General features: G+C 44.1%; 1 protein-coding gene across 3 annotated transcripts in view; it reads right to left on the minus strand.

The window, feature by feature from the left end:
* The window catches only part of LOC144729887 (collagen alpha-3(VI) chain-like), a 135,309-nt gene that overhangs the window by 17,770 nt on the left and 103,290 nt on the right, over window positions 1-14,249 (minus strand). For 2 of the 3 annotated variants that reach the window (XM_078610369.1, XM_078610367.1), the window contains exons 31-36: window positions 12,846-13,345; window positions 10,995-11,091; window positions 8,074-8,670; window positions 7,723-7,795; window positions 6,418-6,449; window positions 5,617-5,892 (exon numbers count right to left, since the gene is read on the minus strand). In XM_078610369.1, coding sequence (XP_078466495.1) covers window positions 5,617-5,892; window positions 6,418-6,449; window positions 7,723-7,795; window positions 8,074-8,670; window positions 10,995-11,091; window positions 12,846-13,345 — 1,575 coding nt within the window. The remainder of the gene's footprint in view (window positions 1-5,616; window positions 5,893-6,417; window positions 6,450-7,722; window positions 7,796-8,073; window positions 8,671-10,994; window positions 11,092-12,845; window positions 13,346-14,249) is intronic. The other variant, XM_078610368.1, reaches the window with a different exon arrangement.

The following is a 14,249-nucleotide window of genomic DNA, read 5'->3' on the forward strand; positions in this document are numbered from 1 at the left end:
CAACCCACAGTGAGCGCGAGCGAGCGGCCAACACGCGCCCCACCCGCCGAGGTGTTAAACCCGGAGCTCAATGGGAAACACAAGCAGGCTGCAAGTGACAGGGCGGGCAAAAACGTGGACAGTGCTCCCGTAAATGACGCGCGGATCGAATACAAGGACAGGGTTGCATTGAAGCGTGATCGGACAGTACAAAAACAGACAGCAGGGACATGCCCTGAGGAGCGCAGGCATGAGCCTTTGAATGGAAAATATCCAAGGGAAACCAAAATTTATGTGGATCGGAGTGCTAAAATGGAGACGAATGTCCATGACGTATCGGGAATGGTGTTGAAATCCAACACACTCGTAAAAACAAAGAGGGCAACATTACGAGGGACAGAATTAAATCGACACACTGACTCGGCAAATGTGCATGTAATCGCAGAGAGAGCGAATGCCAGTGATGACGGAGTACAGAAGTTGGTTGTGTGCGCGAATTCTGATTATGTGCAGCACAATTTTACACCACACACTCCCACGACGCGAGAGAGTGAGAGGGGAAATTACAAAAACGAACCGGAAAACCGTGATCGAATGATCAAAGTGATAAGTGGTAAACCAGACACTCGGAACTTGGTAAAAAGATTGCAAGGATGTAACAGGAGGAAAATAACGCAAAAATGCGTTCGAAACCGCTACCTAGCGTTTCCCAGGATTTAACAAAAACAAAAAAATTAATATCCGTCGGAGTTATGATGTATGAGAACCATGTAACTGGTGATATCGATGTTAAAGTTTTGTTGTATTTTCCTTGCTTATTTCAAATGTAACCTTGTTAAGATTGTGATACATATGCGCGCGCCTTGGAAGGAATGCGTTATGGATTAGTACCGATGTTTAACGTTGTGTTTTATTTCTTTTGCTTATTTCAAATGTAACCATGTTACGATTGTGATACATATGCGCGCGTCGTAAGAAATAACCGCCGAGAGTGAGCGCGGCTTATAGATTCATAAAACAAAAAAAAGGGCATTTACTTGGTTTGAAAATTCGCCAGTGGCCAAATCGACCCCTGATAATTTTCAAACGGGCGGATTGTTGTGTCTATACCCTTTTTTTTATTAAGAACAATTCAAAAAAAAAACAATAATTTTTTTTTTAATCTATATATATACCTTTTTTTTTTATTAATTAATGAAAACAACTCACTTCTCCTCACAAGAACACCAGGAATCCATGAAACATGGAGGGCGGTTAAAATGTTGAGAGTTCGGTCACAAAGAGGTCATGGACATCCAGATGGACAAAAGATGTATGGACTAGCCTCCCAAGACATCTAGAGATGTACAGATAAGGGCAGAATAAATAACGGTTGAAACTTCGCGTTTTCTTAACGTTTTCCTTACCGAAAAGTAGAAACTTAACATAGATAATTAACCAACAAACAATAATATTTTTTCTATTATTATATGTTTCCTACCTACACGACCTTCCAAAAAAATAAAAATAAAAAATAAAGAGTACGAATTCCAGAAAGCTTAAGTGGAAACATAATTACGCTTAACCTCAGGACATTAAAATATAACTCAGAATAAACACCAATCTCTGGAGAACTAAACTTGGCGAAGCCAAAATAATAATGTGACGAGAATCATTACGAATATTCATTAAACATAGACGAATGATTACCACGATACTAAGACCGAAGGAACTCATAAAATATAATTCAAGAATAAATGTAACACACAGGACCACATAAATGTATTACAAACATCTCCTCAGCCACCTTTGTCTTCCAGCGGGGTCTGACGGGCAAGGAGGGAGCAAAAGGTCACAAGGGGGGGGGGTGTCTGCTTCTTCTCGCTCTGTCTTGTTTGTTTTCTCTTGCAAGAGACGCGAAGAGAGGGGAGTCACGTTTTGAGTTAGGCACGGGCGCACACCGCGAAAGGACAGTCTGGGTTGAGTCGGTCCGAGTCGCGCTCAGCGGTGCGACGGCGCACGCAAGGGAGCTGTGGCAGTCGTGCCTCGAGAAGAGATGGGACGACGAGACTTCGTTAAAGTGACAGTCTGAGAGCAGTCTGTCCGAGGCGCTCGGTCTCGCAACTCGGCTTGCGACGCAGCGTTGCGACGGGGGCTCGCAAGAGAGCTGGGGCGGTTGTGCCTCGAGAAGTGATGGAACGAGGAGGAGTCGTTCGAGTCGCAGAAGTCTGAGTTCAACCTGAGTTGGGGCTGGGTTTCAGCCGTGCTCCGGCTGGCGGAGCGTCGTGAGGAAACGAAACACCGATGCCGATAGCAGGTGTCGCTTATCGCAGAACGAAGTTAAGTGCGAGTGAAGCTGGCAGCTGCACGAACAAAGGAAGCATGGAGCAGAGAGAGTAACGAGTGACGACAAGCAATCAACCTGTAAAAGGGCGGAGATCGCCAAGCGTCGACCAAGCGTGCAAAGCAGAGAGCGCGAAGCAGTGGAGAAAGCCTGGTCAAACGGCTGGGAGGGAGAGGACAGCGCCATCGAATGCGCCGTGTGCCTGAGGGCACACCGACCAACGACCAGTGTGAACACACCAGACGTCCAGAGCGACGGCGAGCATCGTGCCGACTCAACAATCAATCGAGCAGTGGAGAAGCCGGAGGCTGCCACCAAGAAAGCGCGAGCGACACCCAGCGCCATCGTGCGCCACCGTGCGCCACCGTGCGCCACCGTGCGCCACCGTGCGCCACTGTGCGCCAACGAGCGACACGAGCGACCGAGCATCTTCAAGGACAGCATCGTGCCAACTCGTCATCGAGCAGTGGAGAGAGAGAGAGAGCACAAGCAGAGACACGCCGAGCGAGGGAGCAGCAGGAGCAGAGCGGTGGCCACGCCCATCCCAGAGAAAAACTTCTGGCCGCTGTTTGTATCCTCCCACACCACACAAGCTAATGACACAACTCCTGGCTCTAAGAATTAATTAATATTACAAGGGGACAACGCATACACAGCACGTACACGAATAAGACTTTAAAAGAAAATTGTCTTTGTGTTTCAAAAAGGGTTGCCATTTCGAGGTGGTGCGTTCAATATCAACTGATCGTGCAAAGCAGTGCTGCCGTCGAGTTACATGAATAAGAAATGTTTTTAGTCATTCATTTTCGTTAACTGCATAATTTCGCCAATGAATAAAAAAAAAAATGTTTAGTCATTCATATTAGGGAATTGCATAACCTCGTAATTGCATAAGAATTTTAGTTATTCATATTAATCGAATGCATAGTATCGCAATGCATAAGAGTTTGGTTATTCATGAATTATTGACGCATGTTTGACCTGCATGATAGAATGTCACATGCTTGTTAGAATAAAATTGCTTAACACCAACTGTTCGAGTGCTTCTTTCCAAGTCCATGCAAAACTGTCTTATTCATAAGAGCTGTATCCTGTGATGAGATCTGAACTGGTGACCTTAAATATCATAACACACACTAGGATAATCGGTAAACGTTTAATCGATGATAATCGTGTTATCCTGATTGACAACTCGGGATAAACGAAGCTGAGCCTAATTATCACAACTGCACATATTAACATCATCGCAAGCATCCGCATAAATTACTACGATTATCTCAGCGATTATCATAATTTATGCATATAATCACACGCATCATCATAATGTATGCATATTAATACACACATTAACATAATTAATGCGATTTGCGCATTTTTCGGAAAATTATTAATTTGTATTATTTTTATCAAAATTTCATAACCCGACACATACAACACTGCCACCCGCTCTTCTCAAGGATAACGAGACCCTGTGCCAGTAAACATGCTGCTCTCGGAGTACACTGACTCATGTGAGTCTAGCTATCTGTTGTATTAACAAGAGGTTAGGCCTTGTCCCAGACAGTAGAGCGCACATGTCGTTTCCCATAACAGTGGCAGAAAGTGGTAATGTTTTTTGTTACATATGTACACAGACAGCATGGAAAATAAGTTGTCTCCAATTTCCTAATTTGTTGCCACTGACAACAGCTCCCAACAGACAATAATAAGGCATTCCAAGTGCATAGCAGTGAAAGGCCAATATAAATTTAATATAGAATACTAAATGTATATGCCAGACACACATCAGCAACCATGTTCCATGTACTGTTGGATGAAGACCGCTGCAAGGTGTCACCACGTGTCATGCTCTCGTAGTGTAACGATCAATCGAGCTCCTGCACCCGAGCGGATTTTATCGCTCCGTCACAACGGTAGACGGAGACGGAGTGTTGTTTTGGTTGCCACTCGGACTCTAACCTAAACCAAACCTTGATCCTTAGAGGCTCAGGATAAAGGTTTGGCTGCTCTTGTGGCCACACCTGAACTCTTCTACAGTTAATTGTGGATGGACATGGCTGGCTTTCCCCACTAGCTCGAGTTCCACCACATTTGAGATATAATTCACTGTGGGCCCCCAAGGGCTGTGTTTAATTTGCACGCATTGCCTGTGAAGACCAGGGTGCCTGCGATCGAAGTTCTTCATATGTGCCTGGGTATCCTACTCGGTCACAGGAGGAATCCTGGTCCGCCGCCTCCAAAGATGAAGCAACGTCTCAAACATTTTGCCCACCCACCCAGCCACGCAGCATCACCTCGACTCAAAAGTCCATCCAACTAGCTGGACATTCTGTACGAGGCATCTAACAGTTCACCCCCACTCGCGAACGTCTTGAATTGTCCCAATCAATTGCTGCACTGGGCGGCAGGGTGGTGCGGTGGTAACACTAGCAGCCTCACAGCACACAGGGCCTGAGTTTGATTTCTGACTCGAGCGCCTTGCTGTGTGGAGTTTGTGTGTTCTCCACACTGATCTGTATAGGTTCCTTGGCCAAACATCCCAATTCTGAAAATCACTTGGAAATTACTATATTGGGATTACACACAGCAGCAGCACCCCCCCCCTGTGAACACTTGGCAGCACCCTCCTGGAAAATAGTCCTAAGACTCAGTGAGGCTTTCTTGGGTAACACAACGTATAATAATACAAATGAAATAAATCTATTCTCTTAGTCCCATTCTTACAACATCTTTTGCATGTTGTTTATTCTTTCTGGTTTGTACATTTATGTAATATTCACATATCATTTGCACAAAGATTCCCTGTATAGCCTTAACAGACCTTTGTGAAGACTAGAGGAGGCCAAGGACTGGTTCAGATAATCGTCACTGGTGTTGGTGGCCATTAGCACCAAGTTCGTAGCGCAGCGCGCTAACCGCTGAGCCACATACACACGCACACTATTTGCATGCGCAATGGAGTGCTGTATATATTAAAACTGCTTTTTGCTCTTGATTTGAAGCTTTCGTGACTGCAGGAATCCATACTCTTTGGTTCTTTCGCTAAAGTCACGTACGTGTACGTACTGCTTTTTGTGTTTAGTCTGTTGTCTTTTTACCGCACCTCTGATTAGCATGGTTGGCTACGTATATGGTGCGAAAGAAGTTCAACATTTATACATACAAAATGGATGTGAAAATCTATTTTGACGGGGTGAAACCGACGCATCGTTACATGCCAAAGATCCACCGTCAGAAACCAGACACGCTGTCACATTCCCTTTGGGTGTGTGCGAGCGAGCGAGTGAATGGTGGTGGTGATGTGTCCGCCATACGTGTGGCCTGGCTCGCCATGTATCTCTCGATGTGCTGCCTTTGCCGGATGGAGTTGACAATGACCGTGTACTCGTGGCCACACTCCAGGTCTGACACCAGCATCTCAGTGGCCACGGTGCGCTGCTTCAGGATGGGCTTCCGTGTGTCCACGTCGATCACCACCACCTCGTACTCTGATGCGCCAGTGGCCGCCATCCACGACACTACGAAGCTCTTCTCCGTGATGTTCTTTGTCGTGATCTGCTGAACGGAGTTTTCCCTCCCAGGAGTGCCTTCTGTGGTGGTAAAGACGTGCATGCCAACGACGCTCGCCGGGTGAATTACCGTGAATCGCGTGAGAAATATCACCCGCATTTTCTTTCTTAAACTTTACAACAGATTGACGTCTGCCATTACAGGAATATTTAAGCAATATGTTACAAAGAAATGCCACAAATTTCTTACCAAAGTAAAGTTATTGCATATAAGTAATCTAAAACCTCTTATCTATCGTCATTAACATCAGCAACAATCAACCCAGTGCTGGAGGAAGTCCTCTCCAAGCCATACAAATGGCGTGAATACCAAATGTACTAAATTATTACAATTATTTTCCTATAATGACAGGATGTTTAACTCTTAAGGCGTGTTACATCACAACCTGCATCCTCTGCCATCTTATGAAAATGGGATTTTATTGTTTGAAATACTCAAAATAAAATTTAGGTGCACTTTTATATACCGTAACTCAAAATGAAAATACAGTATCGTGGGTAGAATTATAGAATTTAAGGAAAGGTTTAAAAACTATATCACCGTACCTGATATGGTCACTGTAATATCCGGATAGCTGCTGCACACACACAAAAAAATCCAGGTTTAGAGTGTAAAATATTCCTTCCATGTTACAGTTATTGGCATTGAGTATTTAACCATGATAATAATACAAACATTTGCGAGGTGCATTTCATATGTAGATCCCAATGTGCCCCATGTATGGAAATCAGGAAATAAACAGAACCTGCAGTGTAAATGGGCACCACTCGGGCGTAAAGGTCAGTTTAAAGAAGTGCGTTTTCAAGACAGACTTAAATACATCTCTGATTGTCTCATTAGCAAAGGCAAAGCGTTGTTCCAAAGCTTGGGAGCTGCACTGGCAAAGGCCCAATCACCCCAGTAACAGAGCCGTAACGTCGGAGTACTTAGAAGAAGGTGATCCGATAATCTCAGGGACCTCGTTGTTGTAGAAATAGAAGAACAAGCTCCCAAACAACCGTGATGCAGTTGGCGCCAGTGACTCCACACTCGCGTAGGCAGAGATTATCTCCATAGTGGGCCCTGAGCTCCGAGTTCATGGCAGGGACCCGGTCTCTACTGAGGGCAACCACTGTTCATTTCCCATTAAGTGGAACTCATTTGATTAGCCCTGACTGAATTATAGGTCAAGTCAACCGCTGGGTGAGGTTATAAATATAAACCGTGACCTTCAAATTGTGAGTTATGCACTGTCACGATAGCATCAACCAGCCGGAAGTAGCATTTGTAAGCATTATTCTACACGTTAGTTTTTGGCTGTATGAAAACAATCGCTAATCGCCTGATAGTTCCAATTTGGGAGTCTCACGTAACTAACCTACATTCTTTGTGAATATCTTATGTAATGTAAACAAACTGCATTGTCAGCATTTCAACAATTCTCTCTCTGGCTTGTCAGGTGCAAGGGTTAGTTTTAGCCAGGGGCCTGGTGCAGCGACCTGGCCCAGTGGTAGCGCATTTGCCGCTGGTTGCAGAGGTCCGTGGTGAGAATCCAGTTGGCCATCCTGGTTAATACTGCGGGTGTGCTAAACGGGATACACCATGCGCCATCTGCTTCACAGTGGACGTTAAAGATCCTCCGACGTCATTTGAAACGAGGCCGTCGTGTGCTGGCGTCATGGCCAAATTCGAAATTTACCCAACAAAAAAAATTCCTCAATTGGGAACACACTTGGAAACTGTCGCCCTTCTCTGTGAAACTACCACGTTGCTGCAACATGGCAGCGCTTTGCTTCGCGATGGCCTTGCATGATAGGAATGGCGTTAATACCAAATGCAAGCAATAGTTATTCAAACTTATCAGGGCTCACTTGTCAGCTTGAGACTTGTAAAGCTCCGCGCACTTCTTTTGTGTTTCTTCATCTGGATATTTGATGACATTTCCTGCATAACAGTGAATCATTGTGCACAAGTGCTGTAAAAAGTCTAAATGTGCAGTTTCCCCTTAATGTAACACATGACACGTTTACATTTCCGATGCAGGCTGTACAATGGTAAATATCAAATACTCACCGATGGCAGGCACGTGTAATACTCCATTATAAAGAGCTCAAGGGCATGTGTGAGTCGTCAGGTAAACATATGGTACACAGTAAGAATATAATTAAACGCGATTATGTATAAAGCAAGCAACTTGCAAATATGAAGCTGACGTATCTTACCTGACCAGACTTTAAACAACTTCATGACGTCCTCAACTTTTGGCAGTTCAATGAAGCTAGCAGCGCGAATGGAATGCAGAGTAGAAGGCTTGCTGGAAATGAAATCTAACTCTCTCTGATTGTAGCTGCCAACACCTACAGTCATTATCACGATTCCTTTGCATTTGGCCTCAAGAACAGCCCTCTGCAAGATATGCTGATCTTTTAAATTCGTCTCTCCATCCGTGAGCACAAATATGACCTTAACTTTGCGAGGGTTAGGCAAATCAATGGGGAAAATTTTGTCCAGCGCATACTTAATAGCAGTGCCAGTGAGAGTATTACTCTCTAAATGAACCATTTCATCTACCTTTTTCTTCATATCTTCCTTCTTTAAGCTGGAGGTGAAATCGAATTCGAGAGTGGGAGGCGAATACTGAAGTAATGCGATACGAGTGCTATTATTGCCTCGGACCACTTCGAACTGGTCGATAATAAGTTTTAGGAATTCCTTAATATTTTGATGATCAGGAGGACGGATCGATTCTGAGCTGTCAATCACAAAAGCTAAATCTACATTCTGTATTTCTATTGGTTTTGGTGATGGATCGCAGATGTCTGAAATGTGGAAAAGTGCATATGTTATTTCAGTATACATCTTTGTAGGCAATGAAATAATGTATTTTAATAACTTTAACAATCCTTACCAAGTCCAGAATACATAATATCAGTTGAAAGGATTGATTCTCCCACCTCTCCCCCACAAGCTCTGCGGTCCTCTAAATATTCAGGTGGTATGGGCCAGTCATTAAGTGTTTACATCTGGGAGAAAACCAGAGCACCCAGAGAAGACCCACGTGTGTGTTAGGGGGCTGTAATGTATCCCATATGGGAACTGGGGAAGTCCACATTTGCTATACCGCATTCTCCTGGTGAGCGCGAGAATGGCTGCTATATATGTTGAACTTTGTTTGCATCTTACATAGCCAACCGTATGGGGGAAGGGCAACAAACTAAACACAAAAAGCAGTTATAAAGAAATTAGTTTTCAATTTAGATTTAAAAGCGCATAGCTCCAATGGCTTTCTAATATTGGACGGAAGAGCGTTCCAGACGGCCGCACAAGCACATCTGAAAGCACGCGATGCGGTGACCCCATCTTTGTTCGATGGTTAGCCAAAAGCTGCTGCGAGGATGACTTTTGTATGACGAGTTCAGAAGGTATTTTGGTTCATTTGTGGCAAGCTTATTCTCGACGCCCCGGGAAGGATTCACAACATTTGTGCGGTGATCCACAAACAATCGCTGCCTCCACAGTGCTGGATGACGGGCCATGTGTGTAGCCACCACTGCCCAGCTTCATCATGCTGGTTAGAATGCCTTCAGTTCTTATCTAAGGGGATAAAGAGGCAGTGGGCCAATAGTTTTCAAAATGCGCTGACCTGAGTTCGAATCCAGGCCATAGCTAATATCAGTGGTGAGTGATATCAGAACCGATCCTGAGCATCCCCCCCAACCCCTTCACCAACCCTCAGTGACCAGTGTGGTGAAGTATGGCCAAATTACCCCCATGACTAACATGGTGTGGGGAGGCCTTCATTCAGCAGCGCATTGGGAAATGTTTGTAAATAAATATTTTTGTATTGCAGTACAACCAAGTGAAAAACTGAGACACCAGCTTTCAATTACGTTATTATCACTACTACGACGATGGTTGTTTTCCTGGGAGAGCCTCACTGAGTCTCAAGACTCTTTTTCAGGAGGGTTCTGCCGAGTTTTTGCAGTAAGGAGCGATGCTGATGCTGTGTGTGATCCCAATTGAGTAATTTCACTGTAAGTTTTCAGCATTGGGATATTTGGCCAATTTCAGTTACATTTTGTGGGGTTTTTTTCAGCTACGGGAGGAAACTCAGAGGAAATCAGGGAACCACGGCGGCGATATGTTAACTACATCGCCTGGTATACAGGGGGTCGTGGGCAGTGGCGGCTCCTGCAAAATCTCTCTGGGGGGGCAAATGTCTGGATGATTGATAAGGATAAGGTCCACCCATGCAATGGATAAATTAACAGCTTAAGCATGTAAAGGCAACTTCACTTCTTTAATATTAATGAAAAATAAAGTGACTCTTACAATACATCTTGTTTGTTTCTATACTCACTATTAATACAATCCACTCAAGTTTCTTTTATTAAAGATTCCACTAGGTGGCGACAAATTATATTGTTGGATGAAACGTGCTTACGTATGATGACGTAAGCACGTTAGGGCGAGCCCTCCCGGAAGCCATAGAGAATGCATTGCAGCGCCCCCGTTCGAAAAAAAACATCTTTGAATGTAAGTCTATGGGGCCACTCGAGGCGATTCTCAGCCGGAGTGAAATCGCCCAAAAAGAGGCGGTACTCCACAGAACGTGACATGACGCTGATTGGACTATATCCAGAGGCACAGTGACGGCTAGCGTGACTCTGTGGTTGAATGATATTGGTGGTGCGTCGCCCAATCACCCTAATGAAGAAACCGCCCCTGGTCGTGGGTTTGATCCCAACCCTGACGCCTGTATATTTGGAGTTTGCATGTTTTCCCCATGGTCGTGTGGATTTTTCTCCGGGTCCTCCGGTTTTTCCCTCCACATTTAGAAAGATGCGTTTAGAGGATTTGGCTGTTATAAATTTCCATGTAATAAGCCGCCTTTGTTGACCAATCACCTGTGGACAGGTCGCTTCTGAAAAAGAGCTATATAGTTCAGTGGGCCTTACTTAGTGAAATAATATTTATTTATAAATTTTTAACCCTATGCAGAATAGGGGAAGAACATACAGACTCCACATACAACGAGTCAGGAATCCAACCCAGGTGCTTCTTGCTACTGAGGCATGCACGTTACCACTGTGACACCCTGCCACACTTCAAGGTAAGACCGCATCTAAAATAAATTACTTACCACGACAAATAGTGCTTTTAAGAATTTTATCAATTTCCGCTTGTGATGGAATCTTATTCCTCGGAACCTGAATGACGGTCGAAGTTGGAAGTCCAATCTGGTATAAAAAAACAAACAGATTGAAAATGCTCACAAACATTTATAAGATGCCAACAGCAATGTTACGAATGCAGCATTCCTGAAGAAGCCGGCTGCTAGGCCTGATCACAAATGATTACTTTAACAGGAAAATTTGTAACTATTGACATGCAAGGTGAATGGTAGTAGTAATACACTTTGGTTCTTTCGGTAAAGTCACATATGTATAAAAATAATAGATCCCGACGTTTTGATCGCAACACAGTGCAGGGTCCACTTTCCGCCCCCCCCCCCCCCTTCTCTCTCCCCCCCCCTGTAACCGATCTCACAGATCTCTCCAAGTGCTGCCGTGGGGTCCACTTTCTGCCCCGCCCCCTCTCTCCCCCCTACTGCCGAGGCCTATATAATCTCGTGCCACGGCAGATCTCTCGCCTACTTCAGCAGTTTTTTCTTGCTGTGGTTGTCCCACCTGATGCCGATTGCTTGTGTTGCAATCAAAACGTCGTGATCTATTATTTTTCTACCTACGTGACTTTACCGAAAGAACCAAAGAGTATGGATTCCTGCAGTCCCGAAAGCTTCAAATCAAGGTAGTAGTTATATTAGAGTTGCATATTGAGTGATTTTCTACATTTGAATGGTGAGCAGTGTACATTTCAGGTTCTCCTCCAGGTCAATATTACATTGATTAAATGTAATATTTATGTGGTCTACAGAGAAGGTGTGGAATGTGAGTGACTTAAAGCAACTGAAGTGAGGGAATGCAGATCCATAATACATGAGTATACTGTGAATATATTTACGATTGAGGTTGGAAATTAAAGTATCTATATATATAAAAGGGAAATTTGTGAATGTATCTATCCCAAATGTTTAGCATACTTCCCAACATGCAACAAACTTAAAATTTGTGGGGGGGGCGCAATAATGGATATATATTGCATGGCAAGTGAGCGGTGACGTCACATCTGTGATGTCACCCGCATGCAGCAGCGTCACGCAGTATGCCTGCTGACGTCACCCCCCCAACCCTCCGCGTAGACCGTGTATTAATCCAAGAAGACAAGAATCCAAGTCCAGGGTGAAGCCGGGTAGTAAAGCTAGTATCGATCGATATATATGTAAAAGGGAAATTTGTGAATGTGTGTCTGATCGAAATGTTTAGCATACTTCCCGACATGCAACAAACTTGAAATTTGGCATGTGGGTAGCTTCCAGACTGTACACAATGCTAAAAGTATAAAAATAGACTTTTGTATTTTGGGGGGGGGGGGCGCAATAATGCATATATTTTGCACGGCAAGTGAGCGGTGACGTCACATCTGTGATGTCAGCCGCATGCGGAACCGTTACGCAGTGTGCCTGCTCACGTCATTCATCCCCCCCACCCTCCACGTAGACCATATGTTAATCCAAGACAAGAATCCAAGTCTCGGGTGAAGTCGAGTAGTAAGGCTAGTATATATATAAATCGTGTATAGAAATTTGATTCTGACTTTAAAGATGAACATGGAGTGATATTATTGGTGGAACGTTCTACACACGCACAATCATCATAGGCTTACTAAGACAAAGATCACTACATACAGCCTTTAACACACAGGTGGGGAACATACTATTAGCAAACACCTATTAAGAATCATATGCTTGCAAATAATTCATTATTTTTTTCATTGTCATGCACAGGCTGCCATCAATGCCACAGTGTGCTCCACTACTCTCTTGACAGGCTACAATGCAACAACCCGTTAGGAACGTAAAACAGTGCCTTACCTGCAGAGCGGGTACCAATTTTGGCAATGGCTCATAGGCAAATACGGCAGGGTTGATCTGATTGACGGCCATGTTGAATATGGCTATGTTAGTGTCGTAGTTGTTCATTTCGGAATCCACGGTGAAAAACATCGCCACCTTCTGTATCATGGACCCCCCGCGAACCCTCTTGAACGTATTCCTATGCACAACTTGAATTGCATTGGCCAGGTTCGCTCGTCTGTTTGACTTTTTGAACGGCAGCTGCTCGATCTCTTTTACGAGAGCATTCACGTTGGTGAACTCGCCGAAGCGGATCTTGGTTCGAACCTCCGAGTCGTACAGGAGGACAGAAACGCGGGCTCCTTTTGGGCAGGTTGCAGCGGCTATGGTGACGTTGCTCAGCAAGCTTGCTATGAGGTTTTTGGTCGTGGTGAAAAGTGCTTCTGTACTCTTGGAAGACGTTTCAATCGCCAGGGTCAGCTCCGTGGGATAGATGGGGCAGTCGGACTTGCAGCATGCTGCGGATACAGTCAAGGGCAATGGCGGTCTTTACACGGAATTGTTAGGGCAAGCGGTGGAGTTTTTTTTAGTCAATGCTGCAAACACAAACCCCTAATCACCCGACTGAGAAGGAATTATGTGGCTTTGAACAAATCAAAGCGCTCGCACAGAAATGCAGTTTAAAATGGTCACGTTAAAATCCCTAGATAGTGGTGATGTTTTTTAGATTACTTGAAGCTTATCTTGTTTTTGATTCTATTGAATTGTAACGGAATTCCGTGGTTATCAGTTAAGCTTGTCTTGTTTTGCATGAATAAATAGTACATTCATTACAGAAATGAAGTTTGCAAAATGCATCCTAATATCCATAAGAGGTTTTTTTTTGGGTTAGATTGCGTAAATATATAAATGTGTCGTTAAACCTGCCACCACCCGACACAGCCAACTCGTAAGGGTTGTCACAAACAGAACATGCCAGTTAATCACTAGTACAGCACACAGGTGTGTTGGAGAGCCAAGCCACAACATTTACAATCTGAGTAAGACGTTTTGCCAGTAATTACAACTAGCTTCATCAGGCGACAGCCACCTGTTTCGTGTGTCTCTGTGTTGTCTCTCTCTCTGCTTGTGTGTCTGTCTATGTGTCTCTGTGTCTGTGTCTTGTCTCTCTCTCAAATGTATCAATCTTTGGAAGAACGTAATCAACCAGGTAGAGTCTTGACTGTTGTGTTAGCCGACTCTCTGTGTTTTATTGCATTATATTTCTAAGTTTACTAGATTTGTTTTCTCATTCATTCTTACCTGATGAAGATTGCTTGTGTTGCAATCGAAACGTCGTATTATATTATTTTAAAAAAAAATTCGACGTGACTTTACCGAAAGAACCAAAGAGTGCATGCCTATGTTTCAATAGGGATTACC

The sequence above is a fragment of the Lampetra planeri genome, chromosome 2, assembly GCF_965212315.1.
Source record: "Lampetra planeri chromosome 2, kcLamPlan1.2.h2, whole genome shotgun sequence".
NCBI classification, from domain to species: Eukaryota; Metazoa; Chordata; class Hyperoartia; order Petromyzontiformes; family Petromyzontidae; genus Lampetra; species Lampetra planeri.